This window comes from Ochotona princeps, chromosome 3 (genome assembly GCF_030435755.1).
Source record: "Ochotona princeps isolate mOchPri1 chromosome 3, mOchPri1.hap1, whole genome shotgun sequence".
Lineage (NCBI taxonomy): Eukaryota > Metazoa > Chordata > Mammalia > Lagomorpha > Ochotonidae > Ochotona > Ochotona princeps.
The window spans coordinates 3646653-3670183 of record NC_080834.1 but is presented as its reverse complement, the minus strand read 5'-3'; the positions used below and the strand labels follow the sequence as shown (position 1 = coordinate 3670183).

General features: G+C 41.3%; 2 protein-coding genes across 3 annotated transcripts in view; one reads left to right on the top strand and one right to left on the bottom strand.

Annotated features, from left to right (window-relative positions):
• Positions 1 to 23531, bottom strand: part of PLS1 (plastin 1) — a 133395-nt gene that overhangs the window by 71882 nt on the left and 37982 nt on the right. The gene's annotated exons all lie outside the window — the stretch shown is intronic.
• On the top strand, positions 19724 to 19879 carry LOC101516956 (mitochondrial import receptor subunit TOM5 homolog). Its single transcript, XM_036494938.2, has one exon. The coding sequence runs from the start codon at positions 19724 to 19726 to the stop codon at positions 19877 to 19879; it is 156 nt and encodes a 51-aa protein (XP_036350831.2).

Sequence of the window (23531 nt, the reverse complement as noted above, 5' to 3'; positions counted from 1 at the left end):
AGACACTTCACTCAGTGTTTACACAGAGTCCAGCTTTATTTTGATCAGTAGTTGCATGATCGTTTTAATTTGATCACATCACTTTGCATTTAGTGTTTGTTCTTTTTAGGACGTAGTAGTTAAGAAACTCATTAATGGGCTGGTATTATTGTGCAGCAAGTAAAGCTGCATAAGACCCTGATATCCTGTACAGGTGCTGGTTCAAGTCCCATTGCTGCTCTTCCAATACAGCTCCCTACTAATGACCTGCACAGGCAGGGGAGGGGCCTGCAAGCGTGCGTCCCTGCCGTCCACATGGGAAACCTTGAAGCTTAAGGCTCCCAGCACAGCCTGGCCCAACCCAGCCACTGCAGTCATTTGGGGAGTGAACCCCAAATGTTTTCCTTCTGGTATAATTTTGACTTCCAAATGAATATATAAAAATTCAAAAAATTAAAGGAGGAAATCAGTTAAGACACTCACACACTACTTCAATTCTCAACTTAAGCTCCTCTCTCCAGTTTGCTTCTGATACAGACCCTGGCGGGGGTAGCAGTGATAATTTAAGTAACAAAGCGTTACTGCCACCAAAATAAAAGACCTGGATTGAAATCCCAGCTCTCAACTTCTGGCTCAGGCAAGGTCATTTTGGGTGCACTGGAGACTGAAGGGGCAGGGGAAAGCTCCATTTCTCACTGCCTCTCAAATTAAAAAGACAAGAAAACAAAACAAACAAAAACCTACTTCTTCCCTTTTGCTCAATCTAACATCTGTTGCTTTTCAATTAAAATATGTAGACAATAATCTTTAATGTGTTGCTACCTTCTATTTGTCCCACCTATTTTCCTTTTTTCCTCTTCTGTGGATTGCCTAGATATTATTTAGAATATCATTTTATCTCTTGTTTTGCCTTAATAGTGTAACTTTAACAGCTGCTTTTAAAGCTTATTCTGTGCTTCTTTAACCAATTACAGCGGGTGTACACGCAGTATGACACCATTTCCCATAGAGTGTAACGATGTTCTAATGATGTAGCTTCATTTCTCCCTCTCGCGCTTTATGCTATTTTTGCATGGACATCACCGGTACTATAAATCCCACTGTAGTTTTTATTATTGTCATTTAAGCAATTATCTTTTGAAGAGATCTGAAGAGTAAGAAAAAGTCTTTTATGTTGACTCAAGCAGCATCATTTCTCGCACTTTCCACTCCTCTGTGTGGGTCTAGTTCACTAAATGGTATCATTTTCCTTTGCTTGAAAGACTTTGACATTTCTGACAGTGCAAATCTCCTGGTGATGAATTCCTTTCTGTTTTTACAAGACTGAAAGAAGTCTATTTCACCTTTGTTTTTGAAATCTGTTGGGGGCATAATTCTAGAGAGACCACTTCACTTTCATTGCTTCCACCATCTGTCTTATCTGCACGTATCCGTCTTATCCTATTTCCAGCAAGACACCTACATCACCTTTACCTCTCTCTCCCTCTCTCTGTTTCCTTTCAAAATGTATTTCAAGATCTGGAAAAGCTTCAAACCATGATCTCTTCGAAAGTGATCATTTCTTCCGTTACCTGGTCCTCCTTCAGAGGACTCTGAGCATTCATATAGATGCAGCAACTAAAGCAGCCAACTGCGATGCTGGCATCCCCTAGGGGTGCCAGTTTGAGTTCCAGCTGCTCTACTTCCAGTCCAGCTCCCTGCCAATCTGCCTGCAAAAGCAGCGAATTGGGCCCCCATTCCCACATTGGAAACTCGGAAGGAGCTCCTGGCTCTTGGCTTTGGGCCCGCCCAGTACCTGATCAGTAGGGGAGTGAGCCAGCAGATGGAAGAATCTTTATTTCCTCTCTTGCTGTGCTCTGCCTTTCAAGATAATAAGTAACCTTTATTTTTTTTCCCCTAATGTACTTGAAAGGCAGAATAACAGGGAGAAGCAGAAAGAGAACCTTCTCTCTGCTGGTTTACTTCCCAAATGACCACACAAGCTGGGGCTGAGCCAAGCAGAAGCTAAGGGCCTGGAAATCCATTCAGGTCTACCACATGGATGAAAAAGGCCCAAGCGCTTGATCCATTTCCTGCTGCTTTCCCAGGAACATTAGGAGGGAGCTGAGTTGGAAGTGGAGCATCTGGACTTAAAAATGCTCCAGTACATGATGCCAGCGATATAGATGGCATCTTGTCATGCAACAATACCAGTCTGTCTTTATTTTTCTTCTTCTGTATTTAACATGTATTTTTGCTTTGATTTGAAATTTTATGCTTATTATTGATTTTCAGCCATTTAACTATGATGTACTATGATATGGTTTTCCACATGTCTGTTTTACTTGGGATTCATTGAATTCCTTGAATCTGCAGGTTTATAGCTTTTCATCAACTATGGAAAATTTAAAACCATGATCTCTTATAAATGAGAATTTCTTCTGCTCCCTCCTCTTTAAGAGAAATCTAAGCATACATATAGTAGACCACTTGAAGCTGTCCTCCTGATTATCCATATTTTTAATTGTTTCATAATTTTTGTCTCTTCACTTCATTCTGGATAGTTCCTGCTGTGAATGTCTTCAAGGCCACCAATCTTTCATTCTACCACATCTAGTCAGCTCTCAATTCTATCCAGTGTATTTTTCATCTCAGGTGCTGAGGTTTTTATTTCTGGAAGTTCAACTGATGTCTCTTAAAGTAGTTTCCATTAGTTCTTAAACCTATGGAATACAGTTATAAAAGCTTTTAATCTGTGTCAGTTTCTGGGTTGGTTGTGACCAACAAATTTTGCCCCCTCTAGCTGGTTGTTTGTGATTGGATGGTAGACACTGTAAACTATACCTGTTAGATAAGAAATATTCTTGGATTTCAACAGCAATTCTTTTCTTATTGGGGTAAAAAAAACAACATTCAATCAACCAGCTACTTTTCAGTATCATTAACAGAACTGTACAACTTTATCTCACAAATCTAAAACTTTAAACCTAATAAACCCTCATTTCTCCTCCCCTCTACCATAACCACCATCCTTGGTAATCACCTTTTCATTTCAATTTCTATTGATTTTAACTACTTTATATATTCCACGATCATGGAATAATCTGCATTTGTCCATTGTGACTGATTTATTTCAACAAGCAGAGGCCCTTAGGTTCATGATGCAGCATCCTTGTTGATGTTTGAGTAATATCTCATTATCTGTATATATATATATATATATATATATATATATATATATATATATATATATGTCACATCTTTTCTATCTAATGTATTGATCAGGTTGTTGTTACTTTAACAAAATACCTGAGGCAACTAAGTTTATGAAGATAAAAAGTTTACTGGGCACATGGTTTTAGAGGCTCATGTTCAGGTTCAGGCAGACCGAATGGTGTTATTAGGAGCAGAGGAGATAAAGGATGACAAGGGGAAACAGAGCAGACAGGGACTGGCCCAACCTCAGAGAGGAAAGGAAATTTATTTTCTTTCTTTGAAAGACAGAGTTATTGAAAGAGAGAAGGGAGAGGGAGAAAGATACCTTCCACACTTTGGTTCACTGCCCTCAAATGGTCACAACGGCCATGACAGGGCCAGACCAAGGCCAGAAGCGAGGAGCTTCATCTGGGTCTTCCACCTGGATGGCAGAGGTCCAGGTACCAGGAAGCACCTGCTTCCCACATGCACTAGCATGAAGCTGAATCAGAAGTGGAGCAGCTAGGGTGCTGCCTGTGCATGCAAACGCTTAACTGGCTGTGCCACTATGTCAGCGCCCTCCCTCACTCCCCAACTTGACTTTTATAGCTCTCTCGTAAGAACTACCACCTGAGGACATGCCCTCAGTAATCCAAGGATGTTCCAGTAGGCTTGCCTCTGAAACATCATAATTGGATTAAGTTTCCACTCTCTTGGTGCTAAGTTTTGGCTTTGAGGTTTAAAGTCCTACATGAGTTCAGGGGCCAAATCAAGTTCAAAGTACCCTTCTTCTGTCAGTGGACATCTTGGCTTCCGTGAGTACTATTGCAATGAGCAGTGGTCATACTCTCTTTTGAGATCCTGCTGCAATTTTTTAAATATATCAGAAGTAGAATTGATGAATCATACGGCAATTCTATTTTTTCTGAAGATGTTTTTATTTATTTAACTTGAAAGTTAGAGCCATGAACAGGGGTGGCAGGGAGAGTTCTTCCCTCCACTGGTTCACTCCCCAAAAAAGCCATAATGGCCAGAGATAAGCTGATCCAAGGCTGGGAGCCAAGAATTTCTTACGGGTCTTCCCAATGGGTGCAGGGGCCCAAGGATTTGGGCCCTCCTCTGCTGCTTTCCCAAGCCTGAAGTAGGGAGCCGGATTGGAAGTGGATGCCATAACTCGAACCAATACCCAAATGGGATACCAGTGCTGCAAATGGAGGATTAGGTTGCTGTGCCACTGGAATGTGGTTATGTTATTTTTAATTTTATAAAGAACCATCTTATTGTGTCCTATCATGGCTGCACTACCTCACATTCCCACCAACAGTGGGAAACAAGGTTCTAATTTCTCTGCATCCTTGCCAAAACTTGCTATTTTCTGTTCATTTGATACTGGACATGCTAATGGGTATGAAGCAATATCCCACTATGGTTTTGATATCCATTTCTCTTAGCAATAGTGTCACTGGGTATCCTTTTCTACATCGTAGGCCATCTATACATCTCCCTAGGGAAACTGCCTATTCAACTCCTTTGCTCATTTTTTTTAAAAGACTTAATGGCTTAATTGAAAGGCAGAGTCACAAAGAAAAGATAAAAGAAACATAGAGAGACCTTCCATCCTCTTATTCACTCTCCCAATGGCCCCAATGGCCTCAGCTGCGCTGCTCCAAAGTCAGAGCCCAGGAGCTTCATCTGGGTCTCCCACATGGGTTCAGGGACCCAAGCACTTAAGCCATCCTCTTCTGCTATCCCAGGCTACAGGCAAGGAGTTGGATAGGAAGTAAGGCACGTGGGACTCAAACTGGTACCCATATGGGATGTAGGCACCACAGTGCCCACTACACCTCAGCATCAGCCCCTTTGCTCATTTTTTAACCAGATTATTTTCTTGCTTAATTGTAGAAGTTCTTCAGATTCTGAATATTATCCTATCACTATATACATGGATTACTAATGCTGTCTCTTATCCAGAGCTTTTCACTCCATTGATTGTGTCCCTTGGTGTCCAGATGTTCTTAAGTTTGCAGAAGTCCCACTTGTCTATTTTTACTTTTGCTGTCTACATTTTTAGTGCCATAGACATGAAATCACTGCTAAATGTAACATCCTGACACTTTCCCCTTAAGTTTCATGCTACATTTTTTAATATTTTAGGACTTGTATCTAGGTATTTAATCCATTTTAAGTTAATTTTGGAAAGGTCAACTCTGCTCTTTTTCATGTGGATATCTAGTTTCCCAACACCATGCACTGAAGAATCGTCTTTCCCATAGTGTATATCTTAAAAGCCTTTGTCAAAGTGTTCAGCCATTTACAGTAAGAGTATATAAGTAAGCTCTCTATTTTATTCCATTGGTCCATTGACCTGTCTTTAGACTGAATATTACAGAGTCTTGATTACTATGAGGCCTCCAATTTTATTTTTTTTTTTAAGATTTTATTATTATTGGAAAGCCGGATATACAGAGTGGAGGAAAGACAGAAAGGAAGATCTTCCATCCGATGTTTCACTCCCCAAGTGAGCCACAACGGGGCCGGTGCGTGCTGATCCGAAGCCGGGAACCAGGAACCTCTTCCAGGTCTCCCACACGGGTGCAGGGTCCCAAAGCATTGGGCCATTTTCGACTGCTTTCCCAGGCCACAAGCAGGGAGCTGGATGGGAAGTGGAGTTGCCGGGATTAGAACCAGCGCCCATATGGGATCCTGGGGTGTTCAAGGCGAGGACTTTAGCCACTAGGCCACTCCATCGGGCCCTCCAATTTTATTCTTTTAAGCCATTCAGGCTCCTTCAAGATTTCGAAAATCTTTTTTCTATGTATTGGAGTTTAATTCTTGCAAGGGCTTGATTTTAAACATGATTGCCAGGACTAAAGCAGAGTTCAGAGTTCAGCAACTCTGACGTGTGTGCAGAGATTTTTATTTCCATGAGAGAGGAGGTATTACTGGCATCTATGTGTGGAGGCCAGGGATGTTCCTAAACATCTTACAATGCACAGGAGGCCCCCTGACACAAGGAATGCTCAAGCCCACTTGTTTCTATGGTGCTAAGTTTGAAAATACACAGTCTAAGAAATCAGACTTCCCATCCACGGCTCAAGGGAGCTGCACTGGCGGACTCCGTAACTCTACATTTTGGTTTGGTTTGGTTCAGTCTGGTTTTCTTTTTCACTCTTTCCTGTCTAGAGGAAGTGGACACTATTCCCAGCCTGCTGTGTGTGACAATCCCTGTTCTTTGTAATCCTTTCAGATGGTTCATCCCAAGGAGGCCAGGTGTTTCCTCACGGGGTGATCAGAACTGTGCCAAAGATGTGCCAGGCACTTTACACGAATTATTTCCAACCCATAACAACTCCCAAAAGTAGCAGCTGCTGACTATATCATTGCTGATAAACTTAAGATCACCAGGGTTAACTAACTTGCCCAGTACTACTCAGTTGGTAGGTACTGGGGTCAATACAACTGAAACAATTGTACTTTCACTATTGCAGATAATATTAAATCCCAAAAACTTCTCTTCTTGAGTGCCCAGGAGGGAATGTAATCACTCTACCTAACACAGTTTGTCCAACCCCAAATAACACAGACAGTCAACTAGTGTTTTAATTTAGTTAATTTCAGCACTTACAAGTAATATTAATTGGTTGAGGCACAAGTTTTTGTTTGTGTGTTTCCATATGATGGCTTTTTCTTTTCTCCTTTAAATCTGTTCCTTCACTTAGTATGAGTTTCTCAAGGAAAATTTCCTAGAAATTTTATTCTTAGCCAAAAAAATACTACCTTTGTGAGACAAAAAGGAAGCTTCAAACTGATTCTTCATTGGGGCTTAAAACCAAGGACTGAGGAAGACCAACATAGCACTGTAGAGAACTATGTCATTATGAAGCCCTGAATTGGTCCCTAATGTATAAATTTATAAATACAAGATATAGAATCTATATAAATACATAAATATTACATATGGAGATTAAATATATTTGTTTAAAAATACATATGAATACAATTTATAAAGCACTTACACAGCACCACAGCATACTCACTTCCATCTTAGTGGGGTAAGCCACAAAACTGAAAATAGTACCACTAAATACACTACAATATTGCCTCCTCACATGAAAAATGGGAATAGAATAATATACAGATGAACCATTCTCAGTCCTGCAGCTGACCCTACTCAGAGGGGTCAGCCTACACAGCCTAGCCATCCACGGTTGAGTGCCAAGGTTAGTTCTCTTCACAACATGCCTGAGCCTCATTCCTGGGTTCCTTTCACTACACCACTTCAACTCTGGCATAGTCAAGAGTGGTGAAGCCATGAAAGACACTCTCAGGGCAACCAGGGAATCATCTTTCTTGTGATGTTCTTAATGCAGCCATTGGAATCAGATGTTCTCTTCTGCTTTCTCAATCCTAACGTAATCCCAAACTCTCTTTTCATTCTAACTACTTCTTATGATCAGCAGAAATTAAGAAAGGAATTTATAAAAGTCAGTATCAATAACAGTCAATTAATCTTTGACAAAAAGACAGACAACAATCCAAGCAAATGGAAAGGTCTGTTCAATAAATGCTGTTGGGACAACTGGTTAATAGCCTGCAGAAACAAAAAGATAGATCCACATCTCTCACCACACACCAAGATCAAATCTAAATGGATAAAAGACCTAAACCTACATCCAGAAACCTTCAAACTTTTGGAAGAAAATGTTGGAAACACACTGCAACACTTAGGAGTAGGCCCTCACTTCCTAAAAAAGACTCCAAAAGCAGTAGAAATCACGACCAAAATAAACAAATGGGACCTCATCAAACTAAGAAGCTTCTGTACAGCTAGAGAAACAATCAACAAAGTAAAAAAGCAACCCACAGAATGGGAGAAGATCTTCGCACACGACATAGGTGATAGAGGGCTGATCTCCAGAATATACAAAGAGCTACAAAACAACCAAAATGTCAAAACAAACAAGCCACTCAAGAAATGGGCACGGGAAATGGGCAGACATTTCACAAAGGAACAAACCCAAATGGCAAACAAGCATATGAAAAAATGCTCAAGTTCCCTGGCAATAAGGGAAATCCAAATGAAGACAACAATGAGGTACCATCTAACTCCAGTAAGGATGGCACACATACATAATACCACCAACACTTGTTGGCGAGGATGTGGGGAAAAGGGAACCCTTCTCCACTGCTGGTGGGACTGCAGACTGGTACAGCCTCTATGGGAATCAGTTTGGTGAATACTCAAACAACTGAAAATCAGCATACCATATGATCCAGCAATAGTACTCCTAGGGATATATCCAAAACATCTCCTACACAAGAAACCAACATGCACGCCTATGTTCATAGCAGCACAATCTACAATCGCAAAAACCTGGAAGCAGCCAAAATGCCCATCAATAGAAGACTGGATAAGGAAGCTATGGTTCATCTACTCTATGGAATACTACTCGGCTATTAAAAAAAATGAAATGCAGTTCTTTGTGGACAAATGGGCCTGACTGGAATCCATCATGCTAAGAGAAATGAACCAATCCCAAAAGGTTAAATACCACATGTTTGCCTTAATCTGAGATGAAAAGATGACAACCTGAAAGATAGTACCTGTATATTGTAATATTAGTGCAATCTCTAACAACCTGTATCCAATGCAATAAGATAACATGATCTAATCTATAAACCAACAATTAATGTCAGAATACTTAAGATCTACATCGAAAAACTGTAAAACCTACTATACCCTCAATACGCTATGTTAATCCGTAATGGGGGGGGAGTGCAGGGAAGCCTTTCAGGACCATAAAAAGAGTGAGGAAAAAGTACAATATAGCCTACCAAGATCAAATCTGGTAATTCATAGACAACAGATTCAAAGCAGCACTAAACAATAGTAAAACTACTATACCAATGCATGAGGGGGGAATCGGGTGCGATCCTGACAACCTCTTAACAGGAGGTCATGTGCGTGGAGCAGGGGGCACTCCAGGGTGGAGCAGGTGGTAAGGAGGAAGCTTGGATCCCAACCATGAAGACTCCCAGGCCTTCACCACAAACTACTAATACGAGCAACAAGGACTATACCCCAACTGCCAAGGAGGCCACAGGGAATTGGATGCCCTCGGAGGCTGAGTACTCTGAGGTCACCCACACCCAACCGGAGCTTCCGCTGGGGATGGAAGAAGTCCAAACACTACCGCGCAGAAACCAACGTCATCGGAAAGACAACCAGAAGCCCTGAGCGGTCTGCAGAAACAGAAGAACAATAAACGTCCTTCGGGACCAGGGAGGAGAGCTTTCTCTGGTCTGAGCCTGGCTCCACCTCTGGACCCCCACCCTCCCTTGCAATGACCATCGGGATCGCTCCGAAAACCCCTCATAGCAAACAAACAATCATACAAACTAAAAAAACCTAAAATAAATAGACAAACAACAAAAAGTAGAGCTTGGAATCTGACAGGAAAGAGCTGGCATGGATTTGCTCATGCCTCGCTGGGTGGGACACGAAGATTAGTCACTCTTCACCGTGGTGTTGGGGACTTTCCTGCACACCCCCCCCCCAAAAAAAAATGTTCTGCACCTTAATTGTTGACAAATGTCTTGTTAGAGTAACAAGCTAGTCTAGATTATCCTAAAATCTGCCAAGATCAGTAAAATTATACTTCAACACAACAAATGGCTAAATACTAAAATGAAATAGACACGAGACAGCTGAATGGTACCTTATAGCCATTTCAAGGTATATAACAGCCGGTCCTGTATACAAACTAAAATTGAAATGTCAATGAGCAAATCATAGGTTGTGGTTAAGAACTTTTTTTTTTTTTAACATACTGGTTACGCAAAACCATGTCAATTCCATAATGTTACAAATTGCTGTTAATGTTATATTGGGACTCTTAATTGACTGGGATGATATTCTACCAGCTCTAACTTTGGACCAGAAATGGTCTCCCCAAGAAACTGTTCAACCCATCTGGACAATAAGTAGCTGGACTCTATGTTTGGTATATGTTTGCAAGGAAAGAATCTTGATTGAATTTGAACTGTAATACTGCACCAAGGTGGAGGAATCCACCAGGGGGGAGGGGCGTGGGGAGGGGTGGGGGATTCCCAGAGCCAATGAAACTGTCACATAATGCATAATAATTAATAAAAAAATTATGAAAAAAAAGTCAGTATCAATAAGTGAGATGCCATGAGTACATAAACTATTCGGAATAAGGTATGGCAGATTCAGAAATATTTAGTATGTTATGTGTACTACTGATATTCATAGTCAGGTCATGGAATATTATAAGGAGCTGAAATCTTACAAAAGGGATGAAAATCAAGCTGTGAGCTAAACATAAATTTAGCTGAATGGTAGGGTATATTTGAAATGCCTATATTTCCCAATGTCATTGATCCTGAAGGACTCAGGGTCCCTGACCTCTGGACCTTAGGTGCGGTAATATTTTCTGTCTAGAAATTTTAAATGTATCCAGACATAACCAGATGACTTTTGATTTTTAGCTTTCTTGACAATCTGGAATTTTATTTTTAGCTTTTGCTTCCACTCAAAAGAAAATACACACAGATCTGCATTTTACACATGATTTCACAGAGTTCATGGATGCACAGTCCACCACGGGCCCACACACACCTGCCAGAGCTGTACAGGTGCCAGGCCTCAGGTCCTTCAAAAAAGAACCAGGGAGCAAAATGTTTTTAAACGATTTCTTGGGCACTCATACTTCATATTCCAGAAAACACTCTTCAAAAATTTCATTGCAAAAACAATCAGTTAATCTGCAAGCCTGCTGTTGTTAAGTTTAGTAATAGACAGCTAATACCTCGTGTAAGGTAAATACGTATGTAGACATACAATTCAAGTCCACTGATCAAAGTGCAAACAGAATTCTACCAGTGGGACAAAGAACGAACAAATGCATTCACACGTGGGCTCTGATGAAGACTGCCCTAAGCAGATAATGATTACGTTGGGTAGACCTTGAAGAGGAAGCCAACTTTTAAAGTTCTGGATTGCTACGACAGGTACATCCGATCTTCAATAAACAAACTTAAAAAATAAATTCTAACACGTCACTTCTATTTTTGAACCATTATTTCTTATACAAATGAGTTCTAAGTAGCATAACTTACAAAGATGACATAAAAGGCATACATCAATTCAAAAGAAATAGGCAAAAGACTAAGTGAAGTAAAATCTCCCCACCCCAAATAACACAATAAAACGCATCTTGTCAGGCCCGGCGGCATGGCCTAGCGACTAAAGTCCTCGCCTTGAAAGCCCCGGGATTCCATATGGGCGCCGGTTCTAATCCCGGCAGCTCCACTTCCCATCCAGCTCCCTGCTTGTGGCCTGGGAAAGCAGTTGAGGATGGCCCAATGCATTGGGACCCTGCACCCGCGTGGGAGACCCGGAAGAGGTTCCTGGTTCCCGGTATCGGATCGGCGCGCATCGGCCCGTTGCGGCTCACTTGGGGAGTGAAACATCGGACGGAAGATCTTCCTCTCTGTCTCTCCTCCTCTATGTATATCTGGCTGTAATAAAATGAATAAAATCTTAAAAAAAAAAAAAAAAAAACGCATCTTGTCAACCTCTTCTCCACAGAGGAGAACCCTGAAGCCATACCCTTGTCTCCTCAGTAAATAACAGACACAATGAGAACAATAGTCTGTACCAGAGTACAGGAAGTAAATATTAGAATTGCTTATGTTTATTTTTAAAACTTTAAAAAAGCACAATTAACTTTACAAATATTGAACATATATATTTTCAGTAGCAACCAAACTTGGTTGCTATGACACAATCTCATAACAACAACAGCTCAAGGGTTAGCCCAGGAGAGGCGTGGAAATCCCACAAAGGACAGGCTGGACAATGGGCACCTGTTCTTTTTGCATTGTTGAGATTCCACCTCTGCAGATGTCTGATTAAATGAATTATTCCAGGGAACTTCAAAAAGGTCACGGAAAATGGTGGTGTAAGTTATTATGAAGGAAAGCATTAAGTTCCAAACTTTATTTTGATGCAAACCAAAAAAATCTTTTAATTCAACTTTCCACAAACTTTATGAAGTGTCTGCATACAACCCAGATGATGCCAAAGCTACTATCATCACTAACGCAGCACACAGCTGCCCAAGATCCCTGCAAAGCCACTAGGAACTGAAAGCCACAAATCACAGTCACAGAGCTGACATGTCAATGCTATCAGGAGTTTCACTAGCTATATTAGAAAACAAAATTGGGACAAATACCATCACAAAATAGGCAAAAATAAATTATTAAAATTATGGAAAATATAGCTTCACTAATTAACAGTAAAGCAATATCCTGTGCATAATATATCACAAGAAATACTGGTTAAACCTGTCATAGAATTTCCTAATTAATACATTTAAAGAATCACCTTATTTTAAATTTGTCTTTACATATGCTATAGCAATGAAATATATACATTAAATAAAATATTAATATAAAAAACTAAAGATATATTCAGCTTGAAAATCCCTTATTCAAAATGCTTGAAACCAGAATGTTTTTGGACTCCAGACTATTTAAGATCTTGGAAAACTTATTGATACATGATGAAATATCTTAAGGATGAGATCCATGCACAACTACAAAATCTATTTAGGGTCACAGAGCCTATATATAATTTTACACAATACTTTTAAATATATATATATATATATGTATATATATATATATATTTAGTTTATTGGAAAGGGCAATTTACAGAGAGCACAAGAGACAGAGAAAAATCTTCCATCAACTGGTTCACTGCACAAATGGCCCTGCTGGTTCACTCCCCAGGTGGCCACAATGGCCGAAGTTGAGCTGATCTGAAGTCGGGAGCTTTTTCCAGGTCTCCCCGGCAGGTGCAGGATCCCACAGCTTTGACCTGTGCTCTATTCCCAGGTTACAAGCAGGGAGCTAGGTGGGAAGTGGAGCAGCTGGGACATGAACTGGCACCCATATGGCTCCCAGCCCTTGCAAGGTGAGCATGTAGCTCCTACACACTACTTCTAATGTACCTATGTTTTGACTATAACTTGTGATAAGGAATTTTCCACTTCAGGCGTCAAGTTTTGAATTTTTGGATGAAGAATACCCAGCCTGTGCAGGCACAGCCAAAACAGCTGGACAAACCTGGAGGACAGTGTACCAGCACTTTGGAGGAAGAATCAAATCAACAGCACCGCATGGTGCAATACTTAATTAAGGAACAGAGCTCTTTTATTTCATGCTTCAAGTACTTGACGACAGTACCTCTTCCATCCGGTAAGATTAACAACCCAGACTGGAAACTTATGACAGGAAAAAAAAATGAAATCTCAATGTTAAGGAAAGAATGTAGATAGGAGTGACCAGTAAACTTATTTGAATTGGTAATGCAATTAAGGCTTACATGTAATAAGTTTTAGAAACTGAAGCTAATATTTAGGAGGCAGGCAACTTAGCCTAGCGGTTAAGACATCCGTATCCCACAGAAGAGCATTTGCTTTGGATACTTGGCTAGAGCTGCTGACTTCAGCTTCCTGCAGGCCTGGGAGGCAGCCATGATAGTTTAAGTGGTTGCGTTCCTGGCACACTTGAACCACCCATTATTCTCACCCCTCCCCCTGGAAGACCTTTATTTATTTCCTGGCTCCCAATTTCAGTCCAACCCAGTCTCAGCCATGTAGGCATTTGGGGAGCGAACAGTAGCTTAGTAGCTTAGTGGCTAAAGTCCTACCATGCATGGGCCAGGTCCCATATGGGTGCCAGTTCTAATCCTGGCAGCCCCACTTTCTATCCAGCTCCCTGCTTGTGGCCTGGGGAAGCAGTCAAAGACAGCCCAAAGCCTTGGGAGCTTGCATCCACATGGGAGACCTGGAGAAGGTTCCAGGTTCCTGGCTTTGAATTGGTGCAGCTCTGATCATTGCGACCCCTTGGGAAGTGAATCGGTGGCCAGAAGCTCTTCTTCTCTATCTCTCTTCCTCTCTGAATACCTGATTTTCCAATAAAAATAAAACAAATCTTTTTTTTTCCCCTTTGGTAAGGTGGATATACAGAGAGGAAGAGAGATAGAGAGGAAGATCTTCCATCCAATGGCTTACTCCCCAAGTGACCACCATGGCTGAAGCTGAGCCAATCCGAAGCCAGGAGCCAGAAGCTCATCTGGGTCTCCTACACGGGTGCAGGGACTCAAGGCCTTGGGCCATCCTCGACTGCTTTCCCAGGGCCACAAGCAGGGAGCTGGATGAAAAGCAGGGCCACCAGGATTAGAACCAGCGACCATATGGGATCTCGGTGCATGCAAAGCAAGGACTTTAACCACTACGATATCATGCCAGGCCTAACAAATCTTTAATACATAAATAAAATAAAGCCAGCACTTAGAACAACATGGCAATTCATTAAGATGGTTCCGTAAACATCCCCTCCCAACCCCAGGCACCAGAAAAGTTATTCATGCTCTAAGTCACTTCACAGGAATTACAGAAGCCAGGTGACAGACCATAGGACCTGATTTTCCTACAGCAAAAAGACACACATGGAAGGAACAAGGAGAGAGATCATCTCATCCACAGCCTAGCAGCTGAAGATGGAATGTCTGGATTTACCCCAGTGTCAAGTTGTATCCCGTGGTTCCAGCTGACTGCATACACATTCCAGCCTAGCTCACTTGGTGCAGAGGTCTCAGGCTGTGAGTCCCCCTCAGCAGGCATAGACCACAGCAGCATAGACCACAGCATAGACCACAGCATAGACCACAGCATAGACCACAGCAGCATAGACCACAGCATAGACCACAGAATAGACCACAGCATAGACCACAGCATAGACCACAGAATAGACCACAGCATAGACCACAGCATAGACCACAGCATAGACCACAGCAGCATAGACCACAGCATAGACCACAGCATAGACCACAGAATAGACCACAGCAGCATAGACCACAGCATAGACCACAGCATAGACCACAGCATAGACCACAGCATAGACCACAGAATAGACCACAGCAGCATAGACCACAGCATAGACCACAGCATAGACCACAGAATAGACCACAGCATAGACCACAGCATAGACCACAGCACAGGCCACAGAATAGACCATAGCATAGACCACAGCATAGACAGTCTAGACACAGGCTGTGGGCTCCAAGAACCACTTCACACTGTAGTCTTTCAGGGGTCTTTTGAATCTGTCCCAGCCCCAGGAAGAATCTGGTAGGGGATGGGCGACCCCTTTTTCCATGCCTACTTGGTTCATTCTGAGCAGCACACCTAATGAGCATCTGGGACAGAGCTCAGCTCAGGGCATCACTGAAGCAGTGAGGGCCCTGGCAGTGCGAACTGTGGCAAACCTCAGAGTGTCACTTAGTGCTTAAGTGGCATAAGAGTCCACGGACTTATTTAAAAAAAAATGGAGTGCTTAGAGTTTCAAGCAGTATTGCCCGATTATTAAGACTTGGAAAAAAATAAATAATCCTCCAGGGTGCAGAGAACACCAAGAACTCTGAGGGGAAAATGACGTCACCTAACAAACAAAAGGCCCCCTTGGACCTAACACCATCAAATGCCCAGGAAGAAATTTCAAATAGCCATTTTAAGGCAATTTGGCAAACATCAAGAGAGACACAGAAATAGTTTAATACTTTTCAGAGAGACCTAACAGAAAGACTGAAGTAATTTTTTTAAATCAAAAGAAGATTCTTTCATTGAAAATAAGCAAAATGTAAAGACACCATAGAAGGCATAAGTATCAAACTAGGTGACGCAAAAGGAAGAACCAATAAGCTCAAACATAAGCTTTTAGAACGCACACACTGGGGGAGAGAAAAGAGAAAGCAATGAAGAGGAATGAAGAAAGCTTACAGAAATGTTAGGATAGCATGGAAAAGATTAAAACTAACTGAATAATTGGGGTTTAGCTGGTACTTGAGAACAAAAGGGATAGCAAGCCTATTCAAAGATACAATGACAGAAAATTTCCCAATTCAACAAGAAGATACAATTACTGAGTAATGGATGACCACAGGTCATAGTCGGATCCAATTAAACCAAGCCTACCCCACACATAATGCAATCAAGCTCTCCAAAATTAGAGAGTATTCTCAAAACTATGAGACAAAAGAAACAAAAAACAAATAAAGGAATCCCATGACTGCACACTTCTCAGTGGACTCCTGACAGAAGAGGGAATGAGATGCTTACAGTACTGAAGGGCCAAGAATACTGTACCCAAGGCTATCATTTAGATATGAAGGAGAGATAAAGACATTCCCAGACCTACAAGAGCTGAATTTATCACCGCCAGACCTGTCCTACAAGAAATGCTAAAAGGAGTTCTTCAAATCTAAGACTAGCAAGGAAAACTGATTGGAAGGTAGAAAATGAGTAGATTTACACATTCAGAATGCTCCAATATGATAACTATGCTACATAAATCATTCACATTTTTCAGTGTGGAGTCTAAAAAGGCAAAACAATTAAAAAATAATAACTCTATCAACACATTGACCTGATATGCTAAAAGACAATCAGTATAGAAAGAGTACAAAAAGGAGACGAGAAATTCAAAATGTGGAAAGAGGCATCTGACCTAGCAGTGAAGATGCCCACTTTCTACATGAATGCACCTGTGCTGATCCAGCTCCAACTCCTGAAACCAGCTTCCTGCTAATGCAGGTCCTGGTGGCAAAGGTGGCGGCTCAAGTGACAGGGTTCACTTCAACACTGTAGGAAAGCCAGATGGAGCTCCCAGCTGTCAACTCTGAGCCTATCCAAGCCCCTAGAAGCATTTCAGGCTGAATGAGTTGAAGAAAGTGTTCCTGTTGCTCTCTCTCGCTCTTGTTCTCGCTCTCTCGTTCTCGCTCTCAAAGTGCTCTCTCTTTCTTTATGTCCAACTCTGCCTTTCTTAATTATACAATTAAACAAAATTCAAGGGATGAGTGTTTAGTACAGCAAGTAAGATTCCACTTGGAATTCACGTCTTCTGTTAGAATGTCTGAGTTCAAGTCCCAGCTCCACTTCCGATTCCAGCTTCTTCTTAACTTTCAACCTGGAATGCATCAGTATGGCCTCATGCAGCCCAATCCAGCCACCCACTTAGGAAACCTGGATTAAATTCCCAGTTCCCAACTGAAGTTTAGCCTGCATTTGAGTGTCTCTCTCTGCCTTTCAAATAAAATAAATAACTTTTTAAGATTTAAAGGTGCAGAGTAATGGAATAAAAATCTAGAAAAGTTCTTTATTTGTATTTCTTACCTTTTAGCTTTATAATTAATGTCAAGCTTCAAGCATCTTAAAATAGCATGTTCGAACCAAAATTTACCTTCTGTAATTCTAATGGTAACCATAAAGCAAAACACTGTAGCACATGTACCAACAGCAAGAATCAAGGAATCAAAGTATTCTACTAGAGAAAACCACTTAACCACAAAGTAAGACTGTAGAACGGGGAGGAAGAAGGGTTTATACAGGGAAAAAAGGACAATAAAATTAGAAGACAAGTGTTAAAATGACAGTGGTAAAACCTTGTATATCAATAATTACCTTACATGGAAACAGATTACATTGTCCATTTAAAACACAGAATGACCAAATGTATTAAAAAAAGAAACTGTAATACTCAACTCTATGCTATTTACAAGAAACTCTATTTACCTATAAGGGTATATGCAGAATGAAATGAAAGGATGGAATAAGATATTCCTAGAAATGGAACTTTGAAAATACCAGAAATAAGACATGTTTATTTCAGAGAAGATAGATTTTAAATTAAAAATAGTGAAAAGAGACAAGGAAGGCCAACACATTCCAGGAGCCAGAGTTGTGGTGTACCAAGCTAAGCTGACATCGTAACACTACAACACTGGCATCCCATAAGGATGCTGCTTGGGGTCCTGGTTGCTCCACTTCTGATCCAGCTCCCTGCTCACATGCCTGGGAAAGCAGCAGACATTGATCCAAGTGCTTGGGTCCCTGCAACCATATGGGGTCCCTGGGAGAAGCTCCTGGGCTCCTGGCTTTGCAATGGTCCAACTCCGGCCATTGTGGCTGTTCGAGGAGTGAACCAACAGACAGAAGACATCCCTTTGTCTCCCTTTTCTGTGTAACTCTGCCTTTCAAGTAAGTTAACAAATCTTTTTAAAAAATAAAACACTAAAAGGGGCAAAAGGAGATTTCAGACTACAAAAAGGAAGTAACACTGTGTATTTGGCATATAAATATAAGCCTTTGGCATACAAATATATATACATCCAATACTGGAGCACTCAAATAATATAATTAATATTAAAAGCATTAAAGCGACAGCTAACTTACAATAAAATAATAGCAGTGCACTTTAATACTCAATTTTTTAAAATGTTTATTTTATTTCCTTAAAAAACAGAGTTACAGATTGACAGAGCGAGGGGGGTTTCCCATTTGCTGGTTCCCTTCCCAAATGGCTGCAATGCCAAAGCTGAGGGGAGCCAGGAGCTTCTTCTGGGTGTCCCACACAGGTGCAAGGGTCCAGGTATTTGAAGCATTCTCTTCTGCCTTCCCAGGCACAGCAGCACGGAGCTGGATCAGAAGAAAGTAGCCGGGACTCATATGAGACACCAGTACTGCAGACTTGGTTAACTTGCTGTGCCACAGTGCTGGATCCCAATACTCTATTTTAAAAATTAGACAGATCATTCAGACAGAAAATCAACAGAGAAACAGAAAAGGTAAATTGCTCCCCTAGATCAATTAGTATACTAGACTTCTGTAGGTACTCCATCTAACAGCTGCAGAATACACATCCTTCTAAATAACATAGGAAACACTTTCCAGGATAGATCACATGGTAGGCTATAAAACAAACCTCAATAATTTTTGCTGGGGCCAGCATGATAGCCTAGAGGCTAAAGTTCTCGCGTTGCACACACTGGGATCTCATATGGGTACCGGTTCATATTCTGGCTTCTCCACTTCTCTTCCAGCTCCCTTACTGTGGCCTGGGAAAATAGCTGAGCACGGCCCAAAGCCTTGGAATCCTGCACCCACGTGTGAGACCAAGGGAAGCTGCTGCCTCCTGGCTTTGTATTGGTTCAGCTCTGGCCATCACTTTGGGAGTGAACCTGCAGATAGAAGATCCTTTTCTCTGTCTCTCCTTCTCTTTGTAAATCTGACTTTCCAATAAAATAATCTTTTTAAAAAATTTTACAATTTAAAAATGCTAATTTGAATCCTTGGAGGCAGAAGGTAGTGGCTAAATTCCTAGGAATAAATTTAACTAATGAGGTAAAAGTCCTTTACAAATACAAAAATGATTGAACTTGAAGAGAACACAAAGAAATGCAAAGATATTCAATGTTCATGGAAGAATCTGTATCATTCCAATTTCCATACCACACATTCCACAGATTCGATACAATTCCTATCAGTCACTGAGGAAATTTTCCACTGAATTAGAAACACTAGTGGGAAGTAAGGGCGTTCTGGGTGCGAGGCCGGCAGCTGAGGAGGTGGTTCTAGAGCAGAGGGAGAGATCACTGCGCAGCTGCTACCGCTGCGAAAGCCCGGAACCGACAGCCACGATGTTCCCAATGGAGGGCCTGGTGCGGAAGCTGGACCCAGATGAGGGGAAGCGAGGGATATGCGACGATGTCCTCTCCTCCATACGTAACTTCCTCATCTACGTGGCCCTGCGGCAAGTCACCCTGTTTATTTTAAAGAAGTTGAGCAGCATCTGAGGATGGAGCGTCACACTCAACTGCCTGGAACGAACCCGGATGCAGTGTCTACTCCTCTCTGCAAGTGAATAGGCCTGGAACAGTGCTTGAGACTCGGACTGAATGAACACGCAAACTGGACTTGTTGAAAAACAAGCCTGGCCCTGCTCACTGACCTTCACAGCTACACTGTGAAACTCTCTAGGAATAAGAAAACATTGTGGTCCCAGTATGCCCCTCCGCCTGTGACTGACGCTGTCCACGAATATTGGTGTAACAAATGACCCAATCCTATTTTTAGCAAGTGTTAATTATAAGAAAATAATGTGTGGACTTTAAAAAAAGAAGAAACACCAGTAAATTTTGTATGGAACTGCAAAATATACCTAATAGCCAAAGCAATCCTGAGAAAAAAGAATGCAGGAAGCATTGTACTATATGGTTCTAAACTACATTCTAGAACTACAATAATTTAAAAAGTATAGTATTGGCATAAAAGCACACAAACCAATGGAATAGAACTGTGCCCTAGACGTAGACTCTCACATCTTTTAACTGAAGAGCAAAACCACAATCAATCCTGGCTCCTGGCTTCAGATTGGGTCAGCTACAGCCACTGTGGCCACTTGGGGAGTAAACCAGAGGACAGAACATCTTCCTTTTCTGTCTCTCTTCCTCTCTGGAAATCTAACTTTCCAATAAAAATAAACAAATCTTCCCCCCCCCCAAATATAAATGGACTCACCATAGGATATACACCCAGTTCCACTACTGGCATGCATCCAAGGAAACTACTTAAGTTATTTATTGCACTCCCCTGTTTACTGCAGTACTGCTTGTAATATCCAAGAAATGGAAACAACTCTGGTGTCCATCTATATGACTGGATAAAGACAATGTGTGATATATATTCATAAGATACCATTTAGTCATAACGAAGAACAAAATCTTGTCATTTCTACTTACACTAAAGGGACTGGAGGTCATTACGTTAAGTGAAAGAAGACAAACACAGGAAGTATTGCCTAATCTCACTGAAATGTGGAATATATAAAAAAATTGATCTCATAAATGCAAAGAGTATAATGGTAGTTATCCAAGGCCAGCCAGAATAGCTGAGAAGAAATGATAGGGAAAGGTGGATTAAGGGGACCAAGTTAGAGTCAAGAAAAGAAGTTCTGCTGTTCGCGTGCACAGTAGGAGGATTGCAGATATTAATGTGTAAGGTCTTTCTCTAAAACAACGCAGCAGAAATTATATCGAAAGTTTGCTAAAATCATGAAAACTTGTTAAATGTTTGAGAAGATTCGTGGCCCAACACGGTAGCCTAGCGGCTAAAGTCCTCACTTTGCACGCGCAGGGATCCCATATGGGTGCCGGTTCTAATCCCGGCAGCTCCACTTCCCAACCAGCTCCCTGCTTGTGGCCTGGGAAAGCAGTCGAGGACGGCCCAAAGCCTTGGGACCCTGCACCCGCGTGGGAGGAGGCTCCAGGCTTCGGATTGGTTCCGCTCCAGCTGTTACAGCCGCTTGGGGAGTGAATCAACCCACGAAAGATCTTCCTCTCTGTCTCTCCTCCTTCTCTCTGCATATGTCATTTTCCATTAAAAATAAATAAATCTTAAAAAAAAAAGTTTGAGAAGATTCATTTGTCCCTAACTGGACACTACATGGTGTGTACGTGTATAGAGACATTACATGGTTTTTCATAACTGCGTTTTTTTTCATGTCAGTGAAAAGTAAGATAATTAAATGGGAAAATGTTAAAAATAAAATCAGCGCTTAGAAGCAAAATAAAACAAACAACAACAAAACAGGTAAGCCCTGCGCATTCAGCAGAGTAACAGAGTTTAGGATGGTTACACTTACAGTGCAGACCTAAACCCCAATGCTGCTGCATTCTCAACAGGCTCCTGTTACCTTCCACAGCACCAAGCATGGATGTGAACCCTTTTTTTTTTTTTTAGTGGCTGGATAAGGCCACACCATTAATAACATTTGTAGCTATGCAAAGTAACATGACAAGGGTAATCAAATGTCATGCTTGGGATGGTAAGCTGATCTACACTGGAGATCATAAAGGAATGTTACCCCCTCCTCCCCAAGAACACAACCGAGCAGTAGGCTGGTTCATTATGAAAGGCTGGCGGAAGGGCATAGCCTTTGTTGGACTCTTGGGCACAATCCAGGGGAGGCAAAGTTGGTTTCCGACTAAGCCATAAGAGCCTTCTGTTCCCATGGTGCTCACTTTCCAGGGCTAACTGGTCACAATGTGCTCACTGCTCTAAGACCACAGCGTAACTCTAATCTATGATGCATACAAACGCACTCAAATGGTTGACTGTTTCACAGTGCCCAGCAGGTGAGTCTTAGGTTTTTACTGGGTTTGAGTTCTCAGGCCACCGCACAAAGAAGACAAACTTGACTTTTTAAGAGCTGGCTTTTTTTTTTTTTTAACTCAACGGTCTTTAATCCTTTGGCACTAAGACCTGTGTAAATCGCCAGCAGTGTCAGTATCCAAGTTTCCTCGACATGCATCATTCAAGACCTTCTCAGCTTTACACGAGCTGGGAACTGCTCATTTTCTGCTTTACTGGCCGGAGAACTGAAGGAAAGCTGCTGTAATTTCCAGGGCTGCTGTTTGGTAAAGATTCAGTTCAAAGTCAACCTCAGAAACCATTCGAAACGCTTAAAGAGAAAGGCACCATGCTTTGAAAAGCACTATTGATAAAGAAGTTACTTCTCCAAGGGTCTCTGTTTTGGGTCCCTCCCAAAGTTTAGTAAAATGACACTAAAAGCTTTTAACCAAGGACTGTGTCTTCTGAGTACATTTTGCAGTATGAAAATCTAGAAGATGGAACAGGCATCTGGTCTAACAGTTAAGGTGCCAGTGTTGCTACTGGAGTGCCGGGGTTCAGTTCTGAATTTCAGCAACGGCTCCAGTAATGGGGTTCCTGCTGTCCAGCCATTACAGGAATTTGGGGCGTGAACCAGCAGAGAAATCTCTTTTCTTTCTCTCCCTCTTTCTCTCTCTCTCTCTTCTCTTTCTCTCTCTCTCCCTTTCTGAAATAAATTTAAAATTCTTTCAAATGCAGAAGAAAAAGATTAAAAGAATCTTTTTTCAATCAAGATATTTCCTTTGAGCTCTATGTTTTTAGTTATAATCTTATCTGTGCCCAACACTGGACATATTCTCTACTGCCATTTCTTTTAAATTCTGTGAGATCATCTTGGAGAAATGGAGAGGTTTGCTTATCCATGACTTCAATTACAGATAGGAAGAGCTTTATGGTCAGACCAAAAAACATCAAGCGTTTGTGCTTTCTTGATTCTACAGAAAATATGCTCAACTACTTCTGCATTTTCTCAAAAACTTACATTATTCATTTTTGAAAAGAAAGTTAAAGGCAAACCAAGAATTACAAGTTACATGCTTTTATCCAACTCGGAATAAACCAAAATTCTCCTTCCTTTCCTAGTAAGTAGGGCTTACCAAAAGTTTCAAAACAAAAAATGAAGAGAGAATTAAGAATTAAGTTGCTCTCTCACACAAAAGTTGGACATATTACTACTTGCACTGATTATGTAGAACTACGTAGAATCCCCAGGCAAAGAATAAACTCAAAAGAAAATACTTTAAAAACTACTTGGAGAGAACTTGTAGCCACGAAAAA

Excerpts from the sequence above, each read along its gene's own strand:
- LOC101516956 (XM_036494938.2), top strand. The coding sequence starts at position 19,724 with ATGTTCCCAATGGAGGGCCTGGTGCGGAAGCTGGACCCAGATGAGGGG.